Genomic DNA, 26815 nt, shown 5'->3' on the forward strand with positions numbered 1-26815 from the left:
CTAAATTGAAATGTGCACATTCGTATAATCAAGTTGCACTGTTCACATGCAGTTACTGAGGCAGTGACACAATAAGGGCTGCTTACTATAGGCATTATGTTTAAACTACCAGGCTGGCAATGTTCTAAGTTTCATATCAATATATATGTAGTTTGTTACATAACATAAGAAATAGGAGCAGGAGTCGGCCATTTGGCTCCTCGAGTAAGATCATGGCTGATCTTCTACCTCATCTCCACTTTCCTGCACTATCCCCATATCCCTTGATTCCCTTAATTTCCAAAAATCTATCGATCTCAGCCTTGAATAGACTCAACGACTGAGCCGCCACAGCCCTCTGGGGTAGAGAATTCCAAAGATTCACCACCTTCTGAGTGAAAAAATTTCTCCTCATCTCAGTCCTAAATGGCTGACCCCTTATTCTGAGACTGTGACCCCTGGTTCTAGACTCCCCAGCCAGGGGAAACATCCTCCCTGCATCTACCCTGTCAAGCCCTGTAAGAATTTTTGTTCATCCTTGGGAACTGCTAGATGCTTATGTACTTGATGTTTTGCTTGTCTGCTTCCATATTGCTGATTGATTTTGTGATTTGTCTACCCAGATGTTTTAAATGTAATTTAGTAACTTGCTATTCATTTCTTTCTTGCATTATTTTGGATGTTTTTCATTTTTTTTTAAAAAGCAATAGGAACAATAACAGCATGTTTTCTCAATGTACGAGAAATTTGGTTCATTCCATCCCTCTGTTTTTAATTAGTGTCAGCAGAAAATTATCCCTGACCATCACCAGTTGATGACAGTAGCCCTAGAATGTCTCTACAAGTGTGATCGAGATGATCAGCTGTCTCTTTGTTATGATGTGCTTGAATGTTTACCACAGAGAGGTTTTGGGTAAGTATGATTCAAGCTATGAAGATTTATAAGTACTGTAGATTGATTTATGAAACAGTAATTATTCTGAAAACCATTAATTAATATATTTAAAAGCAAATAGTTGCCATTATGCTATCTTCCTGTACCTCATATTTCCCAAAATATGTTTCTTTATTTTTACTTAAGACTGAGGTTCATGGGATTAACAAGTATCTTGCCATGAGTGGGGGGGGGGGGGGGAAACTAGATAAACACATGAGGGAGAAAGGATTAGAAGGATGTGTTAATGAAGTTAGATGAGGAAGGGTGGGAGGAGGCTCGTGTGGAGCATAAACACGGGCCTAAACCTGTTGGGCCGAATGGCCTGTTTCTGTGATGTGAATTCTATGTAATATATAAGATGCAGGAGTCGGTCATTCGGCCCCTCGAGCCTGCTCCGCCATTCAATAAGATCATGGCTGATCTGATCTTGGCCTTAACTCCACTTCCCTGCCCACTCCCCATAACCCTGTGTAATTAAACTCATGTGGTCTTGCTAACATAATTTTCTAAATTTGAGTGCATTCATTTATTTAAAAAATCTATGGCCTGGAATTCCTTGAAAACTTATGCCAAAACAACGGTGTAAGTATGGCGTAATAGCGATTTTCGACGTAAAAGTTTGTGGAAGTTCAGGTGTAAGTGACTTGCGCCATTTTTACGCTACGCCCAAATTTTCTCAATCTTTTGTGCTGCTTTCTGGAAATCTGTCAAAATTGTCCATAGCCCCTCCGTACAAAAGTGCAGCTCATGTGAATTTCCTGTATTTACCTCTGTTCTAAATGGGCTGTAAATATACCTGGAACAGAAACCAAAGTCTTAATTCTTGTAATTTATGGAGATTTGTTTTATTTTTTAGGTGCTTTATTTATTTCTCCTCACTGAGGCCTCCAGTGTATTTTCTGTATCTTTGAATGCATCTTTAATCAAAATGGTTTTTGCATTATAAATTGAAAGCTTCCATAATTGTATTTTCTTAAACACATCGTGCCTAATGTGCATAAATGATGGTTCGAGGCCTTTAATCATTTTATGTAAAAAGAGTGACTTAAAGACGGAATGTGGCCTAAGGTCAGCGAGTTCCTCATGAATTGATTATGGCCTAAGGTCAGCGATTTCCTCATGAATTGATTGTGGCCTAAGGTCAGCGAGTTCCTCATGAATTGATTGTGGCCTAAGGTCAGCGATTTCCTCATGAATTGATTATGGCCTAAGGTCAGCGAGTTCCTCATGAATTGATTGTGGCCTAAGGTCAGCGATTTCCTCATGAATTGATTGTGGCCTAAGGTCAGCGAGTTCCTCATGAATTGATTATGGCCTAAGGTCAGCGAGTTCCTCATGAATTGATTATGGCCTAAGGTCAGCGAGTTCCTCATGAATTGATTATGGCCTAAGGTCAGCGAGTTCCTCATGAATTGATTGTGCTGATTTCCATTTGTTTTCTGGGCATTTTTGCATAAGCGAATGAGATTCTCAGGATATTTCAGTATAACTCGCTGACGAGAATATCAGTGTAAATTTTGCCGTATCTTGCCAGTTACACCATTCCAGGAAATTCAGGGCCGCATATATGTGCTTCTCACTCACTGGAGGTAATAGTAACCCAAAAAAAACGGGTGTGTTGGGGCCGAGTGGGAAGTTAAAGTGCTAAAACTCTGCATCCCAACCAGAACCCGCCCACTTCCGGTTTTAATGGAGGCGGGACAGGGGACGGGGCAGCCAACCCAGTCCCAGGAGGCGGGTCATCTATTTAAATATTATAATGAGGCTGGCGTGCCTCTGCTTTAAACTCCATTTTGAATTTAACTTTAGCTAGTCGGGTTTTGCAGGCCTTGTGAAACCCGACAGCTAATGCAAGGCGAGGGGTGCAGGATCCCGTCGATAAGTTGCCTCCTGGATCCAGGGACTCTAACTAACCCACCCCTGAGATCGTAAACCTCCCCCCTCCCCCCCAATGTGCTCCTCCAGCCGCCGATCTGCTCCTCTGGCCCCTGTTGCACCCACCCCTCTGGCCCCATTCCTCTGGCCACTGTGCTGGTCCTGACCCTGCTCCTCTGGCCCCATCCCGCTGATGCTCACCTGGCCCCCTGTGCTCCTCCGATCCCCCTCTCTTTTTCCCCCCCAACCTTTCCCGGTGCTGGTCCAGGCCCCCAATCCTTCTCCGACCACCCCCTGTTCTTCCGGGTTTCCCGACCGCTTCAGAGCCCCCTCACTCACATGCGCCCCCCCACCCCCAGCCCACCTTCCCATTAAAATGCAGCCCACTGTGAGGTAGATCAATGATGCAATAAATGTAATAGATAATTGGTATCAAAACTGTACAGTCCTCTCCACAAACACTAGATTGAGAGTATTAAACAGTGTAGTGATTATTTCTTTGCCTTAATTCATCCTGCATCCATGATAGACTACATTCTTACCAGAAAATGTGTCTGTTTGAGAATGAGGTTAGCCATTTGGTTAATAGAATGCATTGTACACTGTTGAAAACCCTCTGGGATGTTAAGAATACTTTGAGCAAATCAGAGGATAGATAGAATCTTCAATCTTCTGTTTTAATTGGATTTATCAGCAAAGATAAATCTGTTTTTGGGGCCCAAAACTATCCCACCTTCTTCCGAGAGTACCATTCGATCAGAATTTTGAGGTGAGTGCAAGATGAGCAAGACCCTATAAGTTAGGTAATCGTTGTGCAATGCTTTATCAATTCGAGCCCTACTTAATGACACATCGCTTGACTTGTGATACTAGACATTGTCAACGTGTTATTTGCAGGTAAAAAAAATTATACTTTTTTTCCATTTTGGTTTTATTACAGTCAAGAAACAGAAGTGACAAAAGCTCTACATGATCAGGTTGACTTGTTGGAACAACATCTGAGGTAGAATTTATTTTTCCTGAATTGTACTTCCTCTTGTTAACTAAGGATAAGAACTTGCTCGTGGCAGGAGATGTACTGCCAGCAATAAAGTGCAATACAATATGTAGATACATTTTTCTCTGTATTCTTCGGTTATAATAGTGACGGGCACTTTCTCTGTGTGTGGTTTTTCACTATCCCAGCTCTCGCCATCCTTTTCTAGTTTGAACAATACAGTACCATTCTGGGCTTCAGCAAGAGGTTCATGTTTGTAGTGATAACCGTCTGGGAAGGACAGGATCCATTAGAAGCTGGAATCGAGACCATGAGTATCTCTTGTTTCCAGAGTGACAGCAGAATCCTGTCACTAGGAGGGCAGCATTTCAGTTTTTAAAAGGTGGAGGAATAAAGTTGTGATGAATCCAGGCAATGAGACCATCCACTCTATTCCGCCATACCATGTTGTCGGCCTGCAGTAAGTCATGCCTCTGGATATCCTATGGGTGCGGTGGGGGGGTTGGGGAGAAGATAGACTCGGGAATCTACAACAAAAGCAAAATCCTGCGGATGCTGGAAACCTGAAATAAAAGCTGGAAACACTCAGCAGGTCAACATCTGTGGAGAGAGAATCCGAGTTAACGGCCGGAAGTTTCCGGGGTGGTTGCGGACGCAGTTGGAGGCGGGTCGGGTGGGAAAGTTGATATTTTTGGGAGCGGGTCAGGAACCCGCCGTCATCCTGCTCCCACACGCCTTTTGCTCGAGCGCGTAACTTTACGCTGTGCACCCATATGGCTGCCACATGATGCTCCAGGTTGGCACCACCCCACACCAACACCATAAAGCATCCCTGCAATGACCAAGCCATTCCTTTCACACTCCCCAGCATTGCTGGAGATACCGTTATATCTCACCATTCACTGCAACTCACTAAGCCACTTCCAAAGGTGCACACAAACCGTCCAAGACCGGAAAACGTTGAATAAAGATTTTTATGTTTGACAGCACATTAACAGAAACTTTACATAAGCTTTGGATAAAACACCCACGTGGCTACCCTTGTGAATCTACCTGTGTGTCATCTTTCTCTTCTGCATGCTTCTATGAGGTACTAGCCCTGTGACTTCAGCAGAGGGAGAGGCAGCCTGATCACTTCCCTGCTGCCAAGGAGCTGGAGAGCACCTTGCTGCACATCAGTGGGGCCATGAGGACCCATGTCTACGCTGACATCCCTCCCAGATAGAAAACATAGAAAAATAGGAGCAGGAGTCGGCCATTCGGCCCTTCAAGCCTGCTCCGCCATTCAATATGATCATGGCTGATCCTCTATCTCAATACCATATTCCTGCTCTCTCCCCATACCCCTTGATGCTTTTTGTGTCTAGAAATCTATCTACAGGAAACTTTGTGCTATCCGGAGGTGAGCTATCCGGCAACCTGGAGCCACCGGCAAAAATCAGCAGCCGTTTTTTATTCTTTTTGTTTGTTTTTTTTTTGCTTTGTTTGAACAGTCAAGCTGTGCAAGGTCTGTAGCTATAGCAACAGCTTCAGCTACAGAGCTTGCAGGCCACACCCGAGTGTTTAGAAGCTGTTGCTAAGCAACAGTGTTTGTTGTCAAATACGGAGATAAGAATCTCCGTATTTCTCAACATTAACTCTGGAGAGTATGGCAGTTTTGAGGCAACGGCAGCAGCTCGGTCCCGTGGGTGCCGGATAGCACAAAGTTTCCTGTATCTCCTTAAATATATTCAGTGACTTGGCCTCCACAGCCTTCTGTGGTAGAGAATTCCACAGGTTCACCACCCTCTGAGTGAAGAAATTTCTCCTCATCTCGGTCCTAAATGTCCTACCCCGTATCCTGAGACTGTGACCCCTCGTTCTGGACCCCCCAGCCAGGGGAAACATCCTCCCTACATCCAGTCTGTCTAGCCCTGTCAGAATTTTATTTGTTTCAATGCGATCCCCTCTCATTCTTCTAAACTCTAGTGAATACAGGCCTAGTCAACCCAATCTCTCCTCATACGACAGTCCTGCCATCCCAGGAATCAGTCTGGTGAACCTTCACTGTGCTCCCTCTATGGCAAGTGTATCCTTTCTTAGGCAAGGAGACCAAAACTGCACACAGTACTCCAAGTGTGGTCTCACCAAGGCTCTGTATAACTGTAGTAAGACATCCTTGCTCCTGTACTCAGATCCTCTTGCAATGAAGGCCAACATACCATTTGCCTTCCTAACTGCTTGCTGCACCTGCATGTTTGCTTTCAGTGACTGGTGTACAAGTACACCCAGGTCCCTTTGTACATCAACATTTCCTAATCTATCACCATTTAAATAATACTCTGCCTCTCTGTTTTTCCTACCGAAGTGGATAACTTCACATTTATCCACATTATACTGCATCTGCCATGTATTTGCCCACTCACTCAACTTGTCTAAATCGCCTTGAAGCCTCTTTGCATCCTCCTCACAACTCACAATCCCACCTAGTTTCGTGTCGTCAGCAAACTTGGCAATATTACATTTGGTTCCCTCATCCAAATCATTGATATATATTGTGAATAGCTGGGGCCCAAGCACTGATCCCTGCGATACCCCACTAGTCACCGCCTGCCACCCCGAAAAAGACCCATTTATTCCTACACTCTGTTTCCTGTCTGTTAACCAATTTTCAATCCATGCCAGTATATTACCCCCAATACCATGTGTTTTAATTTTGCACACTAACCTCTCGTGGGACTTTATCAAAGGCCTTCTGAAAATCCAAATACACCACATCCACTGGTTCTACCTTATCTATTCTACCAGTTACATCCTCAAAAAACTCCAGTAGGTTTGTCAAACACGATTTCCCTTTCATAAATCCATGTTGACTTTGTCTAATCCCATTGATATTTTCTAAGTGTCCTGTTATCACATCCATTATAATAGACTCTAGCATTTTCCCTACTACTGATGTTAGGCTAACCGGTCTGTAGTTTCTTGCTTTCTCTCATCCCTCCTTTTTTAAATAGTGGGGTTACATTTGCCACCCTTCAATCTGCAGGAACTGTTCTATAATCTATAGAATTTTGGAAGATGACAACCAATGCATCCACTATTTCCATGGCTACCTCTTTTAGTACTCTGGGATGCAGATTATCAGGCCCTGGGGATTTATTGGCTTTCAGTCCCATTAATTTCTCCACTTTTTTTTACTAATAGGAGGTCTATGAGCCTCTGCCATCTATTCTCCATAGAGACCATGTGCTCCTGTGAGTGGCACATTAGCTGCTCCATGTAGGTGGTCATCCTATCCATGGAGGAGCCTACAGTCACCATCGCCTGCGACACGGTGCTGCTTATGAGGAGATGGACTCCTCCATTTGCAGACATCGCACTCGCAAAACCTGCACTTCTTCCTGCACCTCCAGGATCACCCTCTTTCTCGATGGCCCCCTAGGCTCAGCGTCTGCATGCAGCTGAGCAGAGCTGGGAGCGTCCTGCGCCCTCCGGCGAGGAGTCTCCACTGTTGTCCCTGTCTCCACCATCAGCTCTTGCTCACTTGTGAGTTGTGAGACACCATGTGACAACACTACTCTATCTCACGTGGGACCCACCCAGGTATGCGTATCTGCGCTGGTGCTGGGTGTGCTCATGTCTGGTGACTCTGCACCCTCAGAGGCTGGAGGCTCCTCTGAGGAGTCGTCTTCCTCTCCTTCCTGGACAGTGAGGGGGGGGGGGGGGGTGCTCTTGATGGACCTGTGGGAGAGTAAAGAGATGAGTTAGATATGTCATGAAGAATGGGTACAGATACCAATATGCACATGATGACCATTCACTGGCTGCTGACATCAGTTCCCATATGAGTGACTGCTGTATGCCATGTAGCTGTATGATATGTAATTCTGTCACCAGGTTGCTGAGATGTCCTCCTCTCTCCGTCTCCCACCTCCAGCTGCTCGGTGACTCCAGATATTTCTAAAGCAGCCTCCTCTGCTGTTGTAAGGTTTGTAAATGATGGAGGCCCACCCCCAGTTCTCTCCCTCTCCCTCTTATTTTGGGCTCTCTTTTCCTGCAAGGAGGGAAAGAAGAGAAGGTTGAGTGAGAATGATGGAATGAGTGTCAGGAATGGATGGGTTACATCTGTAAAGAGAGACTGATGGAGTGGGGGGCCAAAGCCAAGTGGCCTCCTTGTGTTAGTTGGTATGATTGCACTAGGATGAGGGTGAGGGTGAGGGGTGGCTAGTGAGATGGGGATGTGATAATGTAGATAGAGAGAGAGGGATGGTTGGACGTGCAAGGTATGTTGGTGTGAGTAAGGATGCATAGGGTTGGGAAGGCAGACTGATGGGGATGTGATGAAAGGCACAGCAGGGTGAAGTTGAGTGTGGCTTTGTACTTGCGTTTCCTGATCTAATGAGATAATTGAAGCATTTGTGGCACCCAGGTCCTCCTGACCACATCCCTGCTTGTGACCTCTGCCAACTCCAGCCAGGCTGGCTTTGTCTCCTGAGAAGGTGTCTTCCGCCCATTTGAAGGGAAGAGAACCTCCCTACGACCTCTAACTCCCTCGATAAGCATGTGGAGGGAGCCATCGGAGAACCTGGGGGCAGCCCTCTGCCTCTGTGCAGTCATTGTCAAAGTGTTTGCAGCATTCCAATGCTGTGGTGCACCGACAGCACTGTGTTACATTAATCTTCAAATGTAATGTGGCCGGGGCCCCTTTAAATATCCCGGCTGAAGATGCGTCATGAATGACATCACCAGGCCCGCACCATTTCTTTGGGCTGGGTAACGCGCAGGCCGGGCTTAATAGGTCCTATTAACGTAAAGTCATTCTGTGGAGCAGGGTGGAGCCAGCAATGGGGTCACAACCCACCATGGCCACCGTCTGCACCGGATCCGCCCAGGTAGGGAAAATCCCAGCCAGTGTTTCCGGTCGATGACCTTTCATCAGAACTGGAAAAAAGAGGAAAGTACAACTTGCCTTCTGGAGAAAATATTACTAGACCTTCTAGTAATCTCCCTCAACTCCTGCTATTGCTAACTTGTATACCGACCACTGCTATTAGCATAAACCGACCCTGCTGCTGGAGTAGAAAGTATTTCAATTCATAACATTCATTGCACACTCCTGGCCAGCGAGGTAACTTTCAGCAAAAATACTGCACTAGCGTGTGCCTACTGCACTAGCGTGTGCCTACTGCACTAGCGTGTGCCTACTGCACTAGCGTGTGCCTACTGCACTAGCGTGTGCTTACTGCACTAGCGTGTGCTTACTGCACTAGCGTGTGCTTACTGCACTAGCGTGTGCCTACTGCACTAGCGTGTGCCTACTGCACTAGCGTGTGCCTACTGCACTAGCGTGTGCTTACTGCACTAGCGTGTGCCTACTGCACTAGCGTGTGCCTACTGCACTAGCGTGTGCTTACTGCACTATATTGGCCCTGAATTTGCAGTCCGCATGATGGTGAACTGGCAGCGTTCGCTGTCATTCCGCCTTTGAAACTGACTGCAACTTCGGGATTTGGCGCAGGCGCGTGTGGAAATCCTGAAGTTGCGGTCTGTCATTGAAAACTCCGAAACAGGCTGTTCTGTGCCGCCACCCCCCCCCCCCCCCCCCCCGGAGCCGGCAATCAGGGAAACTGACGCAAACTTCGGCTCTTCCGTGGTCAGCATGCTGTTAAATTCCCCATTAAAAGTTAGACCCAAAGGGATTCGGTGTAACTGGGGTTCTAACAGCATATTGACTGCTAAACAAAGGTTATGGCCCTGAAAAACTCTCTTTAAGTTTGTGCAGTGTCAAATTTATCCATTTTAATAAAAAATTGGGGGAAAAAAGTTTGTTCATCTGTATTTCAGGTTTGCCTTTTCCCCATGCGAGAGCCCCAATCGTTGATTTGCTCGCCGTAACATTTTTAAAAAGTTAGAATTTTAAGAGCTTTACCCACTTCCTTGTTCGCTGTGTGTGAAAATTCTGCATTTTGATTGGCTGCTTCAGCAGCTTGTTCACGTCACGGCAGCTCACACTCGGGGATCCCCACTATACTCCGTTGATTTGAATTGCACGTCGGAAAAGCCGAACTTCTCAACCCAGAGATCACCAGATCTTAGTGCGAAGCTTACTTCAGGGCCTGCGCCGAACGCCTTTGCTTCGCCACTGACCGCACATTCCAGGCCACAGTCACACTGGACAATATACATTCTTCAGCCGCATAAAACTTGAACTGCCGTTGTTTCTTCTTGAGGAAAGAACAATTGAGTCATCAGTTTGTGTCGACCTTCACATTTAGTAAGCAATCACCTATAATACACCAGTGGATTTAACGGAATATACTTCCCCTTTATAGTATTCAGATGGCTTTTCCTCTTTTCCTTTTCTTCACTATAAATACAACCTCAGCATGAAACTTCCATATAAATATTGACCTAGAATTTAGTCATTATAAATACTGATATAAAAGCATTAGTCAAATATCATGACATAGGAAGTAAGAAAGTGCTTGTCATGTGCGAGGCATGTGATATATTGTCGATCTATAATTTGCAATGATGCAGAAGGAATAATTACTAAATGAAATATTTTCTGATAAAATTGGCAGAATCAAATTCTGATGAGTTAATCTTAAACAGAAAAGTCTGCAAATTCAGGTCAGCATTTGGGCATCTTTTTGAGGGTACTTGCTAGTCTAGGCTTAGCCTTATAGAAGACAGAGGAAATAACTGATTTCCTATAACAATCCAGTATGCCGCCTCAGTGATTGACTGAGCCATAACACCGTTCGGCTCTGAACATCTCTGGTTCCTATCTGGGAAAGTATTGCAGGGGGAAAAAATGTTCGTCAAACATAAAAGCACATCCATAATGCATGTTGGCTTCTAGAGCATGGTCAATCTCTTCTGAGACATTGCTGTGCACCACAGTAAATAGTTATGCTGAACTCTGCCTTTGATATTAATGTTTGTCTTGGCATGAGTTCAGTTAAACCCGGCAGGGTTACTTTTGTTTAGTCCAGCTCTTCACACCCTTCAAATGAGTGACTGTATACATAAGGGTATGCAGTAAATATTTGATTAGTTGTGTTTCCTTGTGCCACGCTGTTTTAAGTCTGTGTTTTTAATTTTTATTTACGAATGGGAGCATGGTCCAGGAGCACAGTTGGCAGCCAGTGGACACGCAGCAGTCGGGAGAACGGTCTGTGGGGCAGAACAGAGCTGGTGGGGCAGAAGTGGGAGCAGGACAGGCCGGCTGAGACAGAGATTGGGGGAGGGGGGGGCCGCGGAATGGCAGCCGTAGGGGGCGTGGTGGGCAGGTAGGGGGCCTGGTGTTAGGGTTAGGGGGCCTGGTGTTAGGGTTAGGGGGCCTGGTGTTAGGGTTAGGGGGCGTGGGGTTAGGGTTAGGGGGCGTGGTGGGCCGGTAGGGGGGGGCGTGGTGTTAGGGCTAGGGGGGCGTGGTGTGCCGGTAGGGGGGGGGCGTGGTGTGCCGGTAGGGGGGGGGCGTGGTGTGCCGGTAGGGGGGGCGTGGTGTGCCGGTAGGGGGGGGGCGTGGTGTTAGGGTTAGGGGGTGTGTGGTGTGCCGGTAGGGGGGGGGGCGTGGTGTGCCGGTAGGGGGGGCGTGGTGTGCCGGTAAGGGACGTGGTGTGCCGGTAGGGGGCGTGGTGTGCAGGTAGGGTCTAAGATGGGGAGTAGGCACCTTAATGAATTGCTGGTGGAAGAACGATCAGCCCACAGAGCAGTTGATGGGGCAAAAGACAGAGCGATGCAGACTTGCTGAGACTGCAGTGGATTGCGGAAGAAATGGCAGCAGAAGCAGGAGTGGCCCTGTAGGGCCTGCAGCAATGTTCACTTCAATTTCTTTTGGGTGCGTGGCCCCCTTCAAAATACGGCACATGCACGGTTCTTCCTATTTAAGAGCCGGTGAGCTGAAAGGGCAGTCGCGCTTAGTCCCACAGCCCCGCTTTTTGTCCGTAACCCTGTAAGTTGCTCATCCTCAAGCACCTGTCCAACTCCCTTTTAAAATTATTTATGGAATCCGCTTCCACCACCTTTTGAGGTGGAGTGTTCCAGATCCCCAAGACTCTTGAGTGAAAACATTTCTCCTCCTCTCCCCTCGATCTTTCTCCAATGATTTTGAATCTGTGACCTCTGGTTATTGACCCAATCACCAGAGGGAATAGTTTTTCTCTCTCTACACTATTACAACCTTTCATCATCTTGAAAACCTTTATTAGGTCACCTCTTAACCTTCTCTGTTCCCAGGAGAACAGTCCTAACTTTTCCAATCTCTCCTCATAACTGCTGGTGAACCTCCTCTGGACCCTTTACATCTTTCCTGAAGTGTGGGGCCCAGAATTGTCCACAATACTCCAGTTGAGGCCTAACCAGTGATTTATAAAGTTCCAGCAGGATCTATTTGCTTTTATATTCTATTCCTCTATTCATAAACCCAGGTAACACATATGCTTTTTTAACCACCTTATCAACTTGGCCTGCCACCTTTATGGATTTCTGTATATGGACACCAAGGTCTCTCTGCTCAACTACACTTTTCAAAATCGTGTCATTTATAGTGTACTATTGCGTCCCTTTTAATTTTTTTAAAGCTTTGGAACTATTTCAATTTGCACAATTAGCGGGGCTCATGTTCTGTTAGCGCACACATACAATGGACACGAGATAAAGATTGAACGTTGCATGTTACAGGCAATTGCAGTGGTGACATTTTATGATTACTTCCCTTGAAAGGAAGTTTTATTTATTGATTGGTGGCTGTACAGCTGTATGTTTTGTGTTAATGGAAATGAAAGTCTGTCAAAAATAGTTCCAGCAATAGCAATGCACCTTTTCATGCTATTCCCCTTGTACCTTTGCTCTGTACACAACTTCCCAAGTACATAAACTCATCCACCGTTTCCATCTCCTTGTCATCAATGTTCAGTTTCTCCTTTCACTTTTTTATATGCTTTACCTCATATTTCTTGCAAAATCTTGGTCTTTCAGACACTGAAGTAAGCCCCTACACCTTTCTCTTATCACCCACCTCCTAAGCTAGGATAGTGGCAACCAAGAAGCCAGCAAGAATCTTAAAGCACTTCAGCAGCAATTTTCCCCACACCTGAGATTTTACTGCTTACTCTACCTCCTACATCACTTCTGTCCTGCCAACTGGATCAGTCCTACATTTAGCTCCTTTACTATGTATAGGAACCCTGTTGAAAATAGGTATCCCGTTGTGAACTCCCCTGTTGTGCACTCCCCTGTTGTGGACTCCCCTATTGATCGACTCCCCTATTGGTCGACTGTCAGCACTTTGTAGATTTTATCCCTTAGTATCCGAGGGTATGTGCTGTCCATCCATGGGCATGCATTGTTATATTAGGACCTTCAAACAAGCAATATCAAAAAAATTGTAATTGTAGAACCTCATGATGAGTATAATGCTACTAGTGTCTTCCTGAGTGAATACTGAGCAAGCGGAAGCCAAGCGCAAGGAGCGCACGTCAACCCAAGCACCCCACCCACCCGCCCGCCCCTTCAACCACCGTCTGTCCCACCTGTGACAGAGACTGTAGGTCCCGCATCGGACGCATCAGTCACCTGAGAACTCATTTTTAATGTGGAAGCAAGTCACCCTCGGTTCTGAGGGACTGCCTAAGAAGAAGAAGACTTCTAGCAAGTGATTATTTACTATGTTAACGAATTTGAGTTCACCCTCAAGCTACTAATTGATCACCAATTGAAAATAATAGTAGTATTATTACACTGCCCCAAATACATCGATAGTGTATGATATTGCTACTCTCTCTATAGCCATTTTTAAGTGGAGCTGTGTTCTAATGTATGAATTATCAACATAAAATGTTCTTTATCACTAATGGAAGATTAGCTTTTGGCTGCCTTCTATAAATATACATAGCCCATGTTTGTCCTTGGATAAACTCAGCAGGATGTTGCCTGGCCTGCTGAGTTTTTCCAGCATTTTCTGTTGTTATTTCGGACTTCCAGCATCCGCAGTATTTTGCTATCGTCCATGTTTGGCCTTCTCTGCAGTAAGATTTTATACAATATTTTCTCTAAGCGACATTATCATCATTTCATTTTAAACAAAAGAACATTATACTGTGGTATGTTTGTTTTCTGTACATCTTCAAATTGTTGCATAGATTTTTTGAAAATTACAAATTCTGTTCTGCTATAAAGATGTTAAACATCTGTTAAGTTGTGTCTGATGTATGATTGTAGCGTGCTTAATTGTAAAATCCTTGCAACATTAGTGATAGATTGATGTTAACCAATAACATGATTACATGGACAAATGATGATAAATCAATTACGAATAAATGTATAATACAGCTGTATTGTTCTCTATCGACCTACCTGTGGTTCACCTGTTGCATCACTTGTCTGTGATCCACTCGCTGCTTGGCCCCTCTCGGTTCCCAGATTCCACACTACAGGAACCCCTCGCTCCACCCGCCCCATCCCAAACACGCACACCCTGGCCCCTCTCCTCATCAAGCCTCTGTCCTTTCCTGCTGCTCGCATTTCCCCTTTCAAATTCTTCATCCTGCTTGCTCCTTTGTCTCTGCTCTGTGGTCCATGAGTAACACCACAAGGGAAAGCTACATTTTTAAGTTGTGAGTCATTTTTACTGATTAATTGTAATTATTTACTTCAGTGTGGCAGAAATTTTGGAAAAGCATGGTCTAAAGAAACCGCTCTCATTCGTAAAGAGCACACAGTCAAGCCCAGAGGAGGCACGTCTGCTTATGGTGCGGCTAACCAGACACGTTGGACGCAAGTGAGTACACGTCGAGTTACAATCTAGCAATGTAGTTCAGAGATAATCGTTTCAACAAGTGAGTACACGTCGAGTTACAATCTAGCAATGTAGTTCAGAGATAATCGTTTCAACAAGTGAGTATACGTCGAGTTACAATCTAGTAATGTAGTTCAGAGATAATCGTTTCAACAAGTGAGTATATGTCGAGTTACAATCTAGCAATGTAGTTCAGAGATAATCATTTCAACAAGCATTTGTCCTCCTTTTATCTTCACCAAGTTAACTGATGGATTAGAAGCCAATATTCTGGTGAAGACATAAGCTTGTAATATGAAAACTTTCCTAGACTATATTCGTAATAATTCTGTCACATTCTCTTCACATGATACGTCTGTACTATGGAATAAAGCAGTCGGGTGATGGGGACAACTAAGCAAATCTCAAATTTTCCATAAAGAAACACTCACGGAAGTAGTGAGAGGGAGAAAACCATGCAACACAAAATTGACCAACTAGTGACAACCTTCCTTTGAAGGGAACGGTGCAAGGTCACCTTGGCATTGAGGAGGCTCCAAAATGACCTGGCTGGAAGATTGTAATCAATCCAACTCTCTGTGGCCGACTCTGTAATCCTATAACAGACAGTTAGGTCCACAGCATTGTTACATAACCAGCTAGCCTGACTCATTAACCACCCTTGAGGAATCGATCTGTGGGGGTTGGGATTTTTCCCACTTATTCCAGATTACCCTGCAAACCATGCCTAACTGATTGGAGAGTCACTTCAAAATTTACCAGTTCTCTGTGCTGGTAAACTGCATACCTTTTGGTGATTAAGCTCCTTTGCGCACTTGAAGGTCCTTAAGCCTTGGTTCTTGGCCAAGCTGTGTCTAAGCTGTCTGCACTTGGGTAAGTGGGCTATGTCCTTATAGGGAGAGAGTGTGCTCTGTAACTGGCAAACAGAAACGCTACCCATGTAGATTTACAGGTTAGGAAAGGCAGGGGTGATGTATGAGTGGGACTTTGGTGCTTGATACAATTTGGGCAGCGGAGTTTTGGATGAGTTGAAGTTTATGGAGGCTGGAGGATGGGAGACAGCCAGGAGAACATTGGAATAGCTGAGCCTGGTGGTGAGAAAAGCACGAATGAGTGTTTCAACAGCAGCTGGGCTGAGGCAGGGGTCGGGTGGGGATGTTGCGGAAGTGGAACTAGGCGGACTTTGTGATGGAGGGGGTTATGGGGTTGAGGCCAAGGCTGTAAAAAGTCTGGCTTAACCCAAGATAGTGGCCGAGGAGGGGGATGGACCGGGGGCAAGGGTACGAAGTTCATGCGGGAGACTGAAGACGATGGCTTGGTTCTCCAGATGTTTTCCTGGAGGAAATTACAGCCCATCCAAGACTGGGTGTTGAGCCAGCAGCCTGACGACACACAGGCAGTGGTGAGGTCAGGAGAGGTGGTGGAGAGGTAGAGGGGTGTTGCCAGCATACATGTGGAAGCTGACTCCACATCTTCAGATAACATTGCCAAGGGACGAGGAGAAGGTGAGGGATCCCAGAAGTAACAGTGCGGAGCTGGGAGGAGAAGCCAATGCCAAAGATGCTCTGGCTACGATTGGATAGGTAAGAGTGGAACTAAGCGAGAGTTATCCCACGGATAACAAAGCTCAGTGTCCTTCTGTATCACATGGTCACTGGAATATTACAGTTCACTATAATACAAGGGGTAAGTGACAATTTTCCATTTGCGCTGAAGTGAGTCTGACTTTGACAACTTTGTGCTAAAGATAGCCACAAAGAGGAGATAATGGGGCCAGTGATCCTTTCTGCATGTGATCAGTAATTAACCTTCTAAAAGAAAGGATATTATAATTTTCGACTCTCTTGCATTGTGCACCCAGGAACCCACCTGTAAGTGAGAGTGAGTGGAGAGGCTTGCTGCAAGACCTGTTGGAAATGCAACGCACGGTCTACAAGTGCCTGGACTTCAATATCTGCTATGAGGTAAAGCACTCCAGTAGGTACTTGCCCAGTCAGAATCTGGAAATGATTGGGACCTTTTCAAAAGTTATGCTTATTGTAAAACATTCTGAAGGTGAAGAGAAGTTTAGCTACAAAGCTTTGATTGAGTGACCTGAATTTAAACCCCAATCTGAATCGGTACTTGCGCTTTGCAGACAGGACCTTCCGCTTCCATTCCACCTGATTTCTGGTGAATCTGGGGCAGGTGGGATGGAAAATCAGGCGGGATGCTGTTCTCAAGACTTCCCCCATCACACGTTCTCATTTTAGGGATTTTACTTTGTTTATTTGTATGTGGAGATTAAATAAGTAATAAAGATCATGTATATTTTCATCATTCTTTTAAATGTTACTCAGTTTCCATTTCCCTTTTGAACATTGGAACTTGGCTTTTGTTTTGTGTTTGTTTCTTTTCTCTGCACCAATTCACATTATGTTGCTGTGTCCTTCAGAAGAAGTGGTGATACCAGAGCACTGCTTCTTGGTCAGTGAGATTTTAAGGAGGACTATATGGCCACATGACAACTATTTGGTGCCGGATTCTTTCATGGTATCTGTTTAGATAGCAACCTATTCATTGATGCATCCAAATTGAATTGCATTAAAATAATTAGCTGGCTGAGGAAAGCAATATCCTGAACCTCAGTGACAGGGTATTCCTCATTCTTGTGCTCCACCAATCTTCCCTCGGTAAATCAGCTGTGGCTCAGTGGGCAGCGCACTCGCCTCGGAGTCAGAAGGTTGTGGGTTCAAGTCCCACTCCAGGGACTTGAGCACATAAAGCTAGGCTGACACTCCAGTGCAGTGCTGAGGGAGTGCTGCACTGTCGCAGGTGCCGTCTTTCAGATGAGACGTTAAACCGAGGCCCCGTCTGCTCTCTCGGGTGGATGTAAAAGATCCCATGGCACTATTCCGAAGAAGAGCAGGGGAGTTATCCCCGGTGTCCTGGCCAATATTTATCCCTCAATCAACATCACTAAAACAGATTATCTGGTCATTATCACATTGCTGTTTGTGGGACCTTGCTGTGCGCAAATTGGCTGCCGCATTTCCCACATTACAACAGTACTTCAAAAGTACTTAATTGGCTGTAAAGCGCTTTGAGATGTCTGGTTATGAAAGGCGCTATATAAATGCAAGTCTTTCTTTTTCATGGTTGTGTCTCCTGGAAGTCACGTTTGTGTGTGTGTTTGTATGTATAGGCAATAAGTTGGTTTCACTGCAGCTTTTTTTTTAAACCAAGGTGTGAATGTAATGAGGCCCTCTGTACATTGTTGGCTGGGAGAAATCATCATAATTAAAATTTCTAAGGAAAAAAATATTTTATGATTTCTATAGTTTTAAATGATACGTTCATTTGTATGTGGATGATTGTTTCCATTCAAAGAATGGAGGTCGTCATGCTGAAGGTAAGTAAGCTAACCTGCATTTACACAGCACTATATCCCTATTACCTGAAGAATGACAGGTTTCTTTTCAAAAAAAACCTTTCATTGATCAAACAAATATGTACAAAATATGGTCTGGAAACCTTCTGTACAGTAGAAAGTCCTGCTGCAATTCAGAAGGCACTTTTGAGGTATACAGTTTCAAGTAGTGTTGGCACTGATTCGTTTGGTTTCTATGCAAAACATTTAACTTGAGAGGATGCAGCAATTACATTTAAAGTCTACCATTTCAGATAGTGTTGATACTAACATTCAACTGGAAAAGATGCTACATTTACAATGAAAAAGAAAAGGCTTAAAACAATGATTAAGAAAGACACAATGAAAGCAAAGACCAAAATAATAGATTGGAAAAAAGCTAATTTTGAGGGAATGGGAATGGAACGCGGGAAGATAACTGGAAAAAAAAATTGACAGAGAGAACAGCAGTGGGAAATATTTAAAAAGGTGATCAATAGAGTTCAGGAGAAATATATTCCGCTAAAAAACCAGGAACAACTCGCCAATAATGAGTAAAGAGATAAGGGCTCCACTAAGTGTTTCCACCAGGCTGCGGCCACGGCACCACGCCGCCCCGGTGGCCTAGTGTGGGCCATCGGATGCTCTGCAGAGCTCGCAATGTCCCTCCCCTTTAACAGAAGGGGAGGGGCAGAGAAACACGTTGGCCCTACGCGGAGCGGCCCAGGCATTTCCGGACTCGGAACGTGTTTCTGATGTCCGAAGTTCAGGAATGCCTGAGCCCAGGTTGCGATATTTCCAGACTTCGGACATCAGAAACATGTTCCAAAGTCCAGGAAAACCGGCTCGGCCTCGGTCCCGAGGTTGCCGGATTCAGGACGCTCAACCTGTATCAAGGAATATAAAAAGAAATAGTAAAGTATTCGACAGGCGCATAAATAACAAAAGGAAAATAAGGATCGGGATAGGGCCACTAAGGAATACACAAGATAAACTCTCAGGTAATGACAGCAAAATGGCAGAAATGTTGAATAGTTACTTTGCTTCAGTATTTACCAGGGAGACTACCTGGGTGGACATGTAGAAGAAGAGATCACAAAATCTATCAAGACATTTAGGATAGAAAGGAGGAAGATGATTGCGAAACTCGTTAAATTTAGAGAGGATAAAACTCCATGTCCAGATAGATTACATCCACGCATACTAAAAGAAGCTTGGGAAGAGATAGTGGAGGCACTATTATATATTTCTAAGAATTCATTAGAAACCGGTATAGTCCCAGAAGACTGATGGACAGCTAATGTGATTTCTATATTTAAAAAGGGAGATACAAGTCCAGGGAACTATAGATCAGTTAAATTAATGTCAGTGGTAGGAAAGATAATGGAATCTTTACTCAAAGATGTAATAGAAAAACCTCTAGAAATCAAAAATATAATAAAGAATAGTCAGCATGGATTTCAAAAGGGAAGATCATGCTTAACCAACTTACTGAATTCTTTGAAGAAGTAACAAAGAGTAGACAAGGGTAATGTAGTAGACATAATATATTCAGATTTTCAAAAGGCCTTTGCTAAGGTACCATAGTAGACTCGTGAGTAAGGGCTGAGCATGTGGAGTCAGGGGACAAGTAGTAGAATGGATAGCAAGCTGGCTACAAAACAGAAAAGAGATAGGGGTTAAAGGTAGTTACTCATACTAGCAAAGAAGTGTTCCACAAGGATCGGTGCTGAAACTACTGCTGTTCACCATTTACATTTAACGATTTTGATTCAGGAATCAGAAGTACAATTTAAAATTCGCGGATGATACCAAATTGGGGGGTATAGTTAATACTGAGAGGACTGCGACAAGATGTTAATAAACTTGCGGAATGGGCATGTAAATGGCAACTTAATTTCAGTGTAGGGAAGGTATGAGGTGGTGCTTTTTGGTCGGAGGAGTAAGGAGTCCACATACTCCTTGGAAAATGAGACTCTAAATGGAGTAGAGGAGCAAAGGGATCTCTGGGTACACATTCACAAATCATTAAAAGTAGCAATGCAAGTTAGCAAGGCCATAATAAAATACAACCAAAGCGCTGAGGTTCATTTCTAGAGGAATAGAATTGAAAAGCAGAGAAGTGATGTTGAACTGGTATAGAACCTTGGTTAGGCCACACTTAGAGCCCTGTGTATCTCTCGTTCTGGTCTTCATATTACAGAAAGGTTAAAGAGACATTGGAGAGGGTGCAAAAAAGATTTACAAAGATGATACTTGTTAGATCCGTGGTTCAGTGGATAAAGAATTACACGGATGCTGTACATAAACAAACAACAGGTCTTTACTGGAGGAGGGTCATCTCTAGACTGGAGTACAGAGGCATGCGCACAGCTTATATACCGGTGTGGTTACTGCCGGTACTACAGTATACAGGAGCTGTAAAAAGTAGTTCTGCCTTAAAGCACATACACTACAATACTAGACTGAGCGGTTCTAACTATCAGGAAAGACTGAACAAGCTGGGGCTCTTTTCTTTAGAAAAGAGAAGGCTGAGTGAGGGCTGACCTAGTAGAGGTCTCCAAAAATTATGAAGGGGTTTGATAGGGTTGGCAGGGAGAAGATGTTTCCACTTGTGGGGGAGTCCTAAATGTAAAATAGTCACCAATAAATCCAGTAAACTATTCAGGAGAAACTTCTTTACAACAACAACTTGTATTTATATAGCACCTTTAATGTAGTAAAACGTCCCACAGTGCTTCACAGGAGTATTATAAGACAAAAAATTTGACACCGAGCTACATAAGGAGAAATTAGGGCAGGTAATCAAAAGCTTGGTCCAAGAGGTAGGTTTTAAGGAGCGTCTTAAGGGAGGAGAGAGAGGTAGCGAGGCGGAGAGGTTTAGGGAGGGAATTCCAGAGCTTAGGGCCCAGGCAACAGAAGGCACGGCCACCAATGGTGGAGCGATTATAATCAGGGATGCTCAGGGGGGGCAGAATTAGAGGAGCGCAGATATCTCGGCGGGGGGATGCTAGAGGAGATTAGAGATAGGGAGGGGTGAGGCCATGGAGGGATTTGATAACCAGAACAAGAATTTAAACTCGAGGCGTTGTTTAACCGGGAGCCAATGAAGGCCAGCGAGCGGAGGGTGATGGGTGAACGGGACTTGGTGCGAGTTAGGATTCGGGCAGCAGAGTTTTGGATGACCTCAAGTTTACGTAGGGTGGAATGTGGGATTTGTGGTTGGAAGCTCATTTCAGGGTCGATTATGACACCAAGGGTGCGAACCGCCTGGTGCAGCTTCAGACAGATGCTGGGGAGAAGAATGGAGCCAGTGGCTGGGGAACGAAGTTTGTGGTGGGGACCGAAGACAATGACTTCGGTCTTCCCAATGTTTACCCCGAGAGTGGTTAGAATGTGGAATTCGCTACCGCAAAGAGCGGCCGAGGCGATTAGCATTTAAAGGGGAAGCTAGATAAGCACATGAGGGAGAAAGGAATATGGGGTTAGATGGAGTAGGGTGGTAGGAAGCTCTTGTGGAGCATTAGCCAGTTGTCCTGTTTTGGTGCTGTGAATTCTATGTTCAACAAAAATGACTTACAAAAGTCTATAGAAGTCTCAGCATGCCCTGGGACCATACAGTTAAAGAGAAACCGAGTCACAGTCACATCTTTAGGTTAATTAATGGTCCACCTTTATGGAATAAAATTATTAAAGCAAATCTGTTTCTTTCCTCACTTCCCTGGCTCCAGTAATTGAAGTTCAATGCAGCAACACTAGTGACAACCAAAAATAAGTAAAACTCTGAGAACTCCATCTTCAGATGTGTCACAAATATTAATCTCATTCTCAAAATTCTATCAGGAAATGCATCAGGAAAGCTTGTAGACTGCCAGGTCCAGATATACTAAAAGGAATAAAATGTAACACGTCACAAGATAAATAGGACAAAGTAAAACTCAATCTTTCACTGCTCTTGTAGATGGCACCACCGGAAATAACGCAGATTGCTGAGGTAAATTATTTAGATAACAGCAATAGGCATGACTGTTTTCGTTAGAGGAGATTACAAGGTGATTTGAAAGAGGTGTTTAAAATTATGAAGGCTTGGAACAGGGTAGATAAAAACAGACATGAAATTATAAAGGGATGGAATAGGGTAGATAAAAACAGACTGTTTCCAATGACTGAGAGGTCGAGAATGAGGAGGGGGTGAGGGTAGCGGGAAGGAGTGGTTTTCTTTACCGTGTGGCAGACAGAGCGTTAATCTTTGGTTCAGACTGATACCTGGGATAGCAGGAATGACGTATGAGGAGAGATGTTCTTGCCATGGAGGGAGTGCAGCGAAGATTCACCAGACTGATACCTGGGATGGCAGGAATGACGTATGAAGAGAGATTGGGTCGATTGGGCTTATATTCGCTGGAGTTTAGAAGAATGAGAGGGGATCTCATTGAAACGTATAAAATTCTAACAGGACTAGACAGACTAGATTCAGGAAGGATGTTCCCGATGGTGGGGGAGTTCAGAACCAGGGGACACAGTCTAAGGATAAGGGGTAAGCCATTTAGGACAGAGATGAGGAGGAATTTCTTCACCCAGAGAGTGGTGAACCTGTGGAATTCTCTGCCACAGAAGGCAGTGGAGGCCAATTCATTAAATATATTCAAGAAGGAGTTAGATATATTTCTTAAGGCTAAAGGGATCAAGGGATATGGGGAGAAAGCAGGGACAGGGTAATGAATTTGGATGATCAGCCATGATCTCATTAAATGGCGGAACAGGCTCGAGGGGCCGAATGGCCTACTCCTGCTCCTATCTTCTATGTAGGAGCTGGGAGAGACTGATCTCAGTATTGGACTGGGGAGGTTTTCATCTGCGGCCAGAACTGCATCTCAGTCAGGGAGGAGGGGAAAGGCCCAGGGGCGAAAGAGAGGCATGAGCTAGCTCATCTTCTGGGGGAGGCAGCATGTAAATCCCTTCTCAGTTTGGGGTGTGTGTTGGAATTGCTGATCATTGGCGGGGTAGAGAAAGGCAGTTGGGAGTGATACTTGATGGGGCGGAGGGAGCATCAAGTTGTTTCTTAACATGGTGGATGTGGGAAAGATACCCAATATGCTTCTCAAAGTAGGGGGGAGAGAACAGTTGCTTGTCACAGGTGGTAGATCTCAGAAGGGAGGTGTGGTGTTATGAATAGCAGTTTTTTTGGAACACACACAGTAGTGTGTTTGAAGTTCAGTGGAGTTTGTGTTGGGGCCATTAAATGCAGTTTCAATTCTGAAGGTTTTTCCTACTGCCATTGGCCACCTTAACTGAAAAATTGTCTTCAAGGATATTAGGGGTCTAAATTATTTGGTGGTTAGATAAAATTTTAAGCTGACTGGAAGGTTTCAGAGAACATTTGGCAAAGAATCCTTGAAAAGGATAAAGGTAATTGCCACTTCCAAATGTATGGAGTGGGGTGTGAGAGTTGAACTGCCTGTCACGTACAGTTAAGGAGAACTCCGCTTTTCTTAGTAAGTCACATAACGTGAGACTCACAGCGCTATCTACAGGCACAATTTGAATAGAATGTTGTTGCCACTCACCCATTTTTAATAACTAAAATAGATAATTTTGGTCACACTATCCAAAAGAAATTGAAGGCTCCGGGTGCATTGTTGAGAATATTTGCTCTTAGTAACATACGGAGATTAACCCTAATGCCAACAACTTTATACAGCAACCGTATTTTTTTATATATATATCAAGGATAGTCAGCACGGATTTGTTAAGGGAAGGTTGTGTCTGACAAACACTTGATTGAATTTTTTGAGGAGGTAACAAGGAGGGTAGATGAGGGTAGTGCGTTTGACGTAGTCTATATGAACTTTAGCAAGGCTTTTGATAAAGTTCCGCATGGCAGACTGGTCATGAAGTTAAAAGCCCATGGGACCCAGGGCAAAGTGTCAAGTTGGATTCAAAATGGGCTCAGACAGAAAGCAGAGGGTAATGGTTGATGGGTGTTTTTGTGACTGGAAGGCTGTTTCCAGTGGGGTTCCGCAGGGCTCAGTACTAGGTCCCTTGCTTTTTGTGGTGTACAGGAAACTTTGTGCTATCCGGCACCCACGGGACCGAGCTGCTGCCGTTGCCTCAAAACTGCCGTACTCTCCAGAGTTAATGTTGAGAGATACGGAGATTCTTATCTCCGTATTTGACAACAAACACTGTTGCTTAGCAACAGCTTCTAAACACTCGGGTGTGGCCCTAAAGTTCTGTAGCTGAAGCTGTTGCTATAGCTACAGACCTTGCACAGCTTGACTGTTCAAACAAAGCAAAAAAAACAAACAAAAAGAATAAAAAACGGCTGCTGATTTTTGCCGGTGGCTACAGATTGCCGGATTGCTCCCGGATAGCACAAAGTTTCCTGTATATATCAACGATCTAGACTTGAATATAGGGGGTATGATTAAGAAGTTTGCAGATGATACTAAAATCGGCTGTGTGGTTGATCCTGCAGTCTACAGCTTCCTTCAGTAAGATATCAATAAATTGGTCAGGTGGGCAGAACAGTGGCAAATGGAATTCAATCGGAGAAGTGTGAGGTACTGCATTTGGGAAGGGCTAACAAGCAAAGGGAATACACATTAAATGGTAGGACACTGAGTAGTGTAGAGGAACAAAGGGACCTTGGAGTGCATGTCCACAGATCCCTGAAGGTAGCAGGACAGGTAGATAAGGTGGTTAAGAAGGCATACAGAATGCTTGCCTTTATTCGCCGAGGCATAGAATACAAGAGCAGGGGGGTTATGCTTCAACTGTATAAAACACTAGTTAGGCCTCGGCTAGAGTACTGCGTGCAGTTCTGGTCACCACATTACAGGAAAGATGTGACTGCACTAGAGAGGGTACAGAGGAGATTTACAAGGATGTTGCCGGGAGTAGAGAATCTTAGCTATGAGGAAAGACTGGATAGGCTGGGTCTGTTTTCCTTGGGACAGAGGAGGCTGAGGGGAGACCTTATTGAGGTGTATAAAGTTATGAGGGGCCTAGATAAAGTGGATAGAAAGGACCTATTTCCCTTAGCAGAGGGGTCAAAAACTAGGGGGCACAGATTTAAAATAACTGGGGGAAGGTTTAGAGGGGATTTGAGGGGACATTTCTTCACCCAGAGGGTTGTGGGGGTCTGGAACTCACTGCCTGAAAGGGTGGTAGAGGCAGAGACCCTCATCACATTTAAAAAGTACTTGGATGTACACTTGGGATGCTCTTACCTGCAGGGCTACGGACCAAGAGCTGGGAAGTGGGATTAGGCTGGATAGCTCTTTGTTGGCCGGCGCGGACACGATGGGCCGAAATGGCCTCCTTCCGTGCTGTAACTTTCTATGATATTCTTAAGCCTTAGTCTCACTGATAAAATGATCTAAATGGGTACTTGCTGGTTTTAAGGTTAAGTGTTAGTATATGTTGCCGCGGTAAAACATTCTGAATCTCTGCTTCTTGGAACCAGAACCCTTAACGTGACTAGACATTTCAATGTTTAGATATTCACCGAGAGCCTGCTATGTTCTAGTCGTTTGGAGAATATCCGCTTAGCTGGGCAAATGATGCACTGCAGTAGTGTATCCGTCGACCGGCCAGTGAGTGCTGCTTCCAGAAACAAGGTGCAGTGCAAGGTCAACTTTGAGAAAAGCATCAAATTGGTTCTTGCTGCCGCCAGAGAGTATTTTGACTCATCGGCCACCTTGACTGATAACTGCATGGATTTGGCCAGGTAATCTATGAATTTATTTTATTTATGTTTGTATGTTTGGCTTTAATACTTGAGTTTTTTTCCAAAAAAATGTCTGTTATAAATCTCATCATTCATCAAGAAACTACTTGTGAAATAACTCTGGACGGCCAGCTGGTGGCGCCATCCAAGGAGTATAAATACTCGGGCGTGGGCCCAGCTATCCAGGGACATTTTGTAAGACAAGGAACTAGTGAAGTACAACTAGACCTCCATGTTCTGAAACAAGTTGATTAAAGCCTTGCTTTATACTCAAACCAAGTGCGTAGTGAGTTTTATTACGTCATTGGGTATATTAAGATTATGACTGGTGTAGCACCTCAAGAGTTGCTAATAGTAGAGAAAGTGCAGGGGTCAAATTAAAAAGGAAATTAGGAAAGCAAAGAGAGGGCATGAAAAAATATTGGCAAGTAAAATCAAGAAAACCCAAAGATGTTTTATAAATACATAAAGAGCAAGAGGATAACCAAAGAAAGAGTAGGGCCTGTTACAGAGACCAAAAAGGTAACCTGTGTGTGGAGGCGGAAGACGTGGGTGTAGCCCTTAATGAATACTTTGCGACTGTCTTCACAAAAGCGAGGAAAGATGCAGACATCGTAGTTAAGGAGGAGAAGTGTGAAATATTAGATGAGATAAACATAGTGAGAGAGGAACTATTAAGGGGTTTAGCATCTTTGAAAGTAGATTAATCACAATGTCAGGATGAAATGTATCCCAGGCTGTTAAAGAGAAGCAAGGGAGGCTCTGACCATCATTTTCCCATCCTCTCTGGCTGCAGATGTGGTGCCGGAGGATTGGAGGACTGCTAGTGTTATACCATTGTTTAGACCCGAGTAATTACAGGCCAGTCAGCCAGTGGTGGGCACAGTATTGGAAAAAATTCTGAACGACAGTATTAATCGTCATTTAGAAAGGCACGGATTGATCAGGGACAGTCAGCATGGATTTGTTAAGGACGTCTTGTCTGACTAACTTGATTGAATTTTTTGAGGAGGTAACAAGGAGGGTCGATGAGGGTAGTGCGTTTGATGTCGTCTACATGGATTTTAGCAAGGTTTTAACAAGGTCCCACATGGCAGATTGGTCAGAAAAGTAAAAGCCCATGGGAT

At 44.5% G+C, this 26815-nt stretch overlaps 1 protein-coding gene across 2 annotated transcripts in view; it reads left to right on the forward strand.

Moving 5' to 3' along the window:
• nbas (NBAS subunit of NRZ tethering complex) overlaps window positions 1–26815 on the forward strand; it is a 300213-nt gene that overhangs the window by 99788 nt on the left and 173610 nt on the right. For both annotated transcript variants that reach the window (XR_015079464.1, XM_085996289.1), the window contains exons 26-30: window positions 759–892; window positions 3732–3794; window positions 14428–14550; window positions 16430–16532; window positions 25459–25688. Coding sequence is in view for 1 of the 2 variants with exons in the window: in XM_085996289.1 (XP_085852415.1) it covers window positions 759–892; window positions 3732–3794; window positions 14428–14550; window positions 16430–16532; window positions 25459–25688 (653 nt within the window). In the remaining variant the exon portion in view is untranslated. The remainder of the gene's footprint in view (window positions 1–758; window positions 893–3731; window positions 3795–14427; window positions 14551–16429; window positions 16533–25458; window positions 25689–26815) is intronic.

This window comes from Somniosus microcephalus, chromosome 9, assembly GCF_052327205.1.
Source record: "Somniosus microcephalus isolate GS21.2 chromosome 9, FLI_Smic_1.0, whole genome shotgun sequence".
Taxonomy (NCBI): Eukaryota; Metazoa; Chordata; class Chondrichthyes; order Squaliformes; family Somniosidae; genus Somniosus; species Somniosus microcephalus.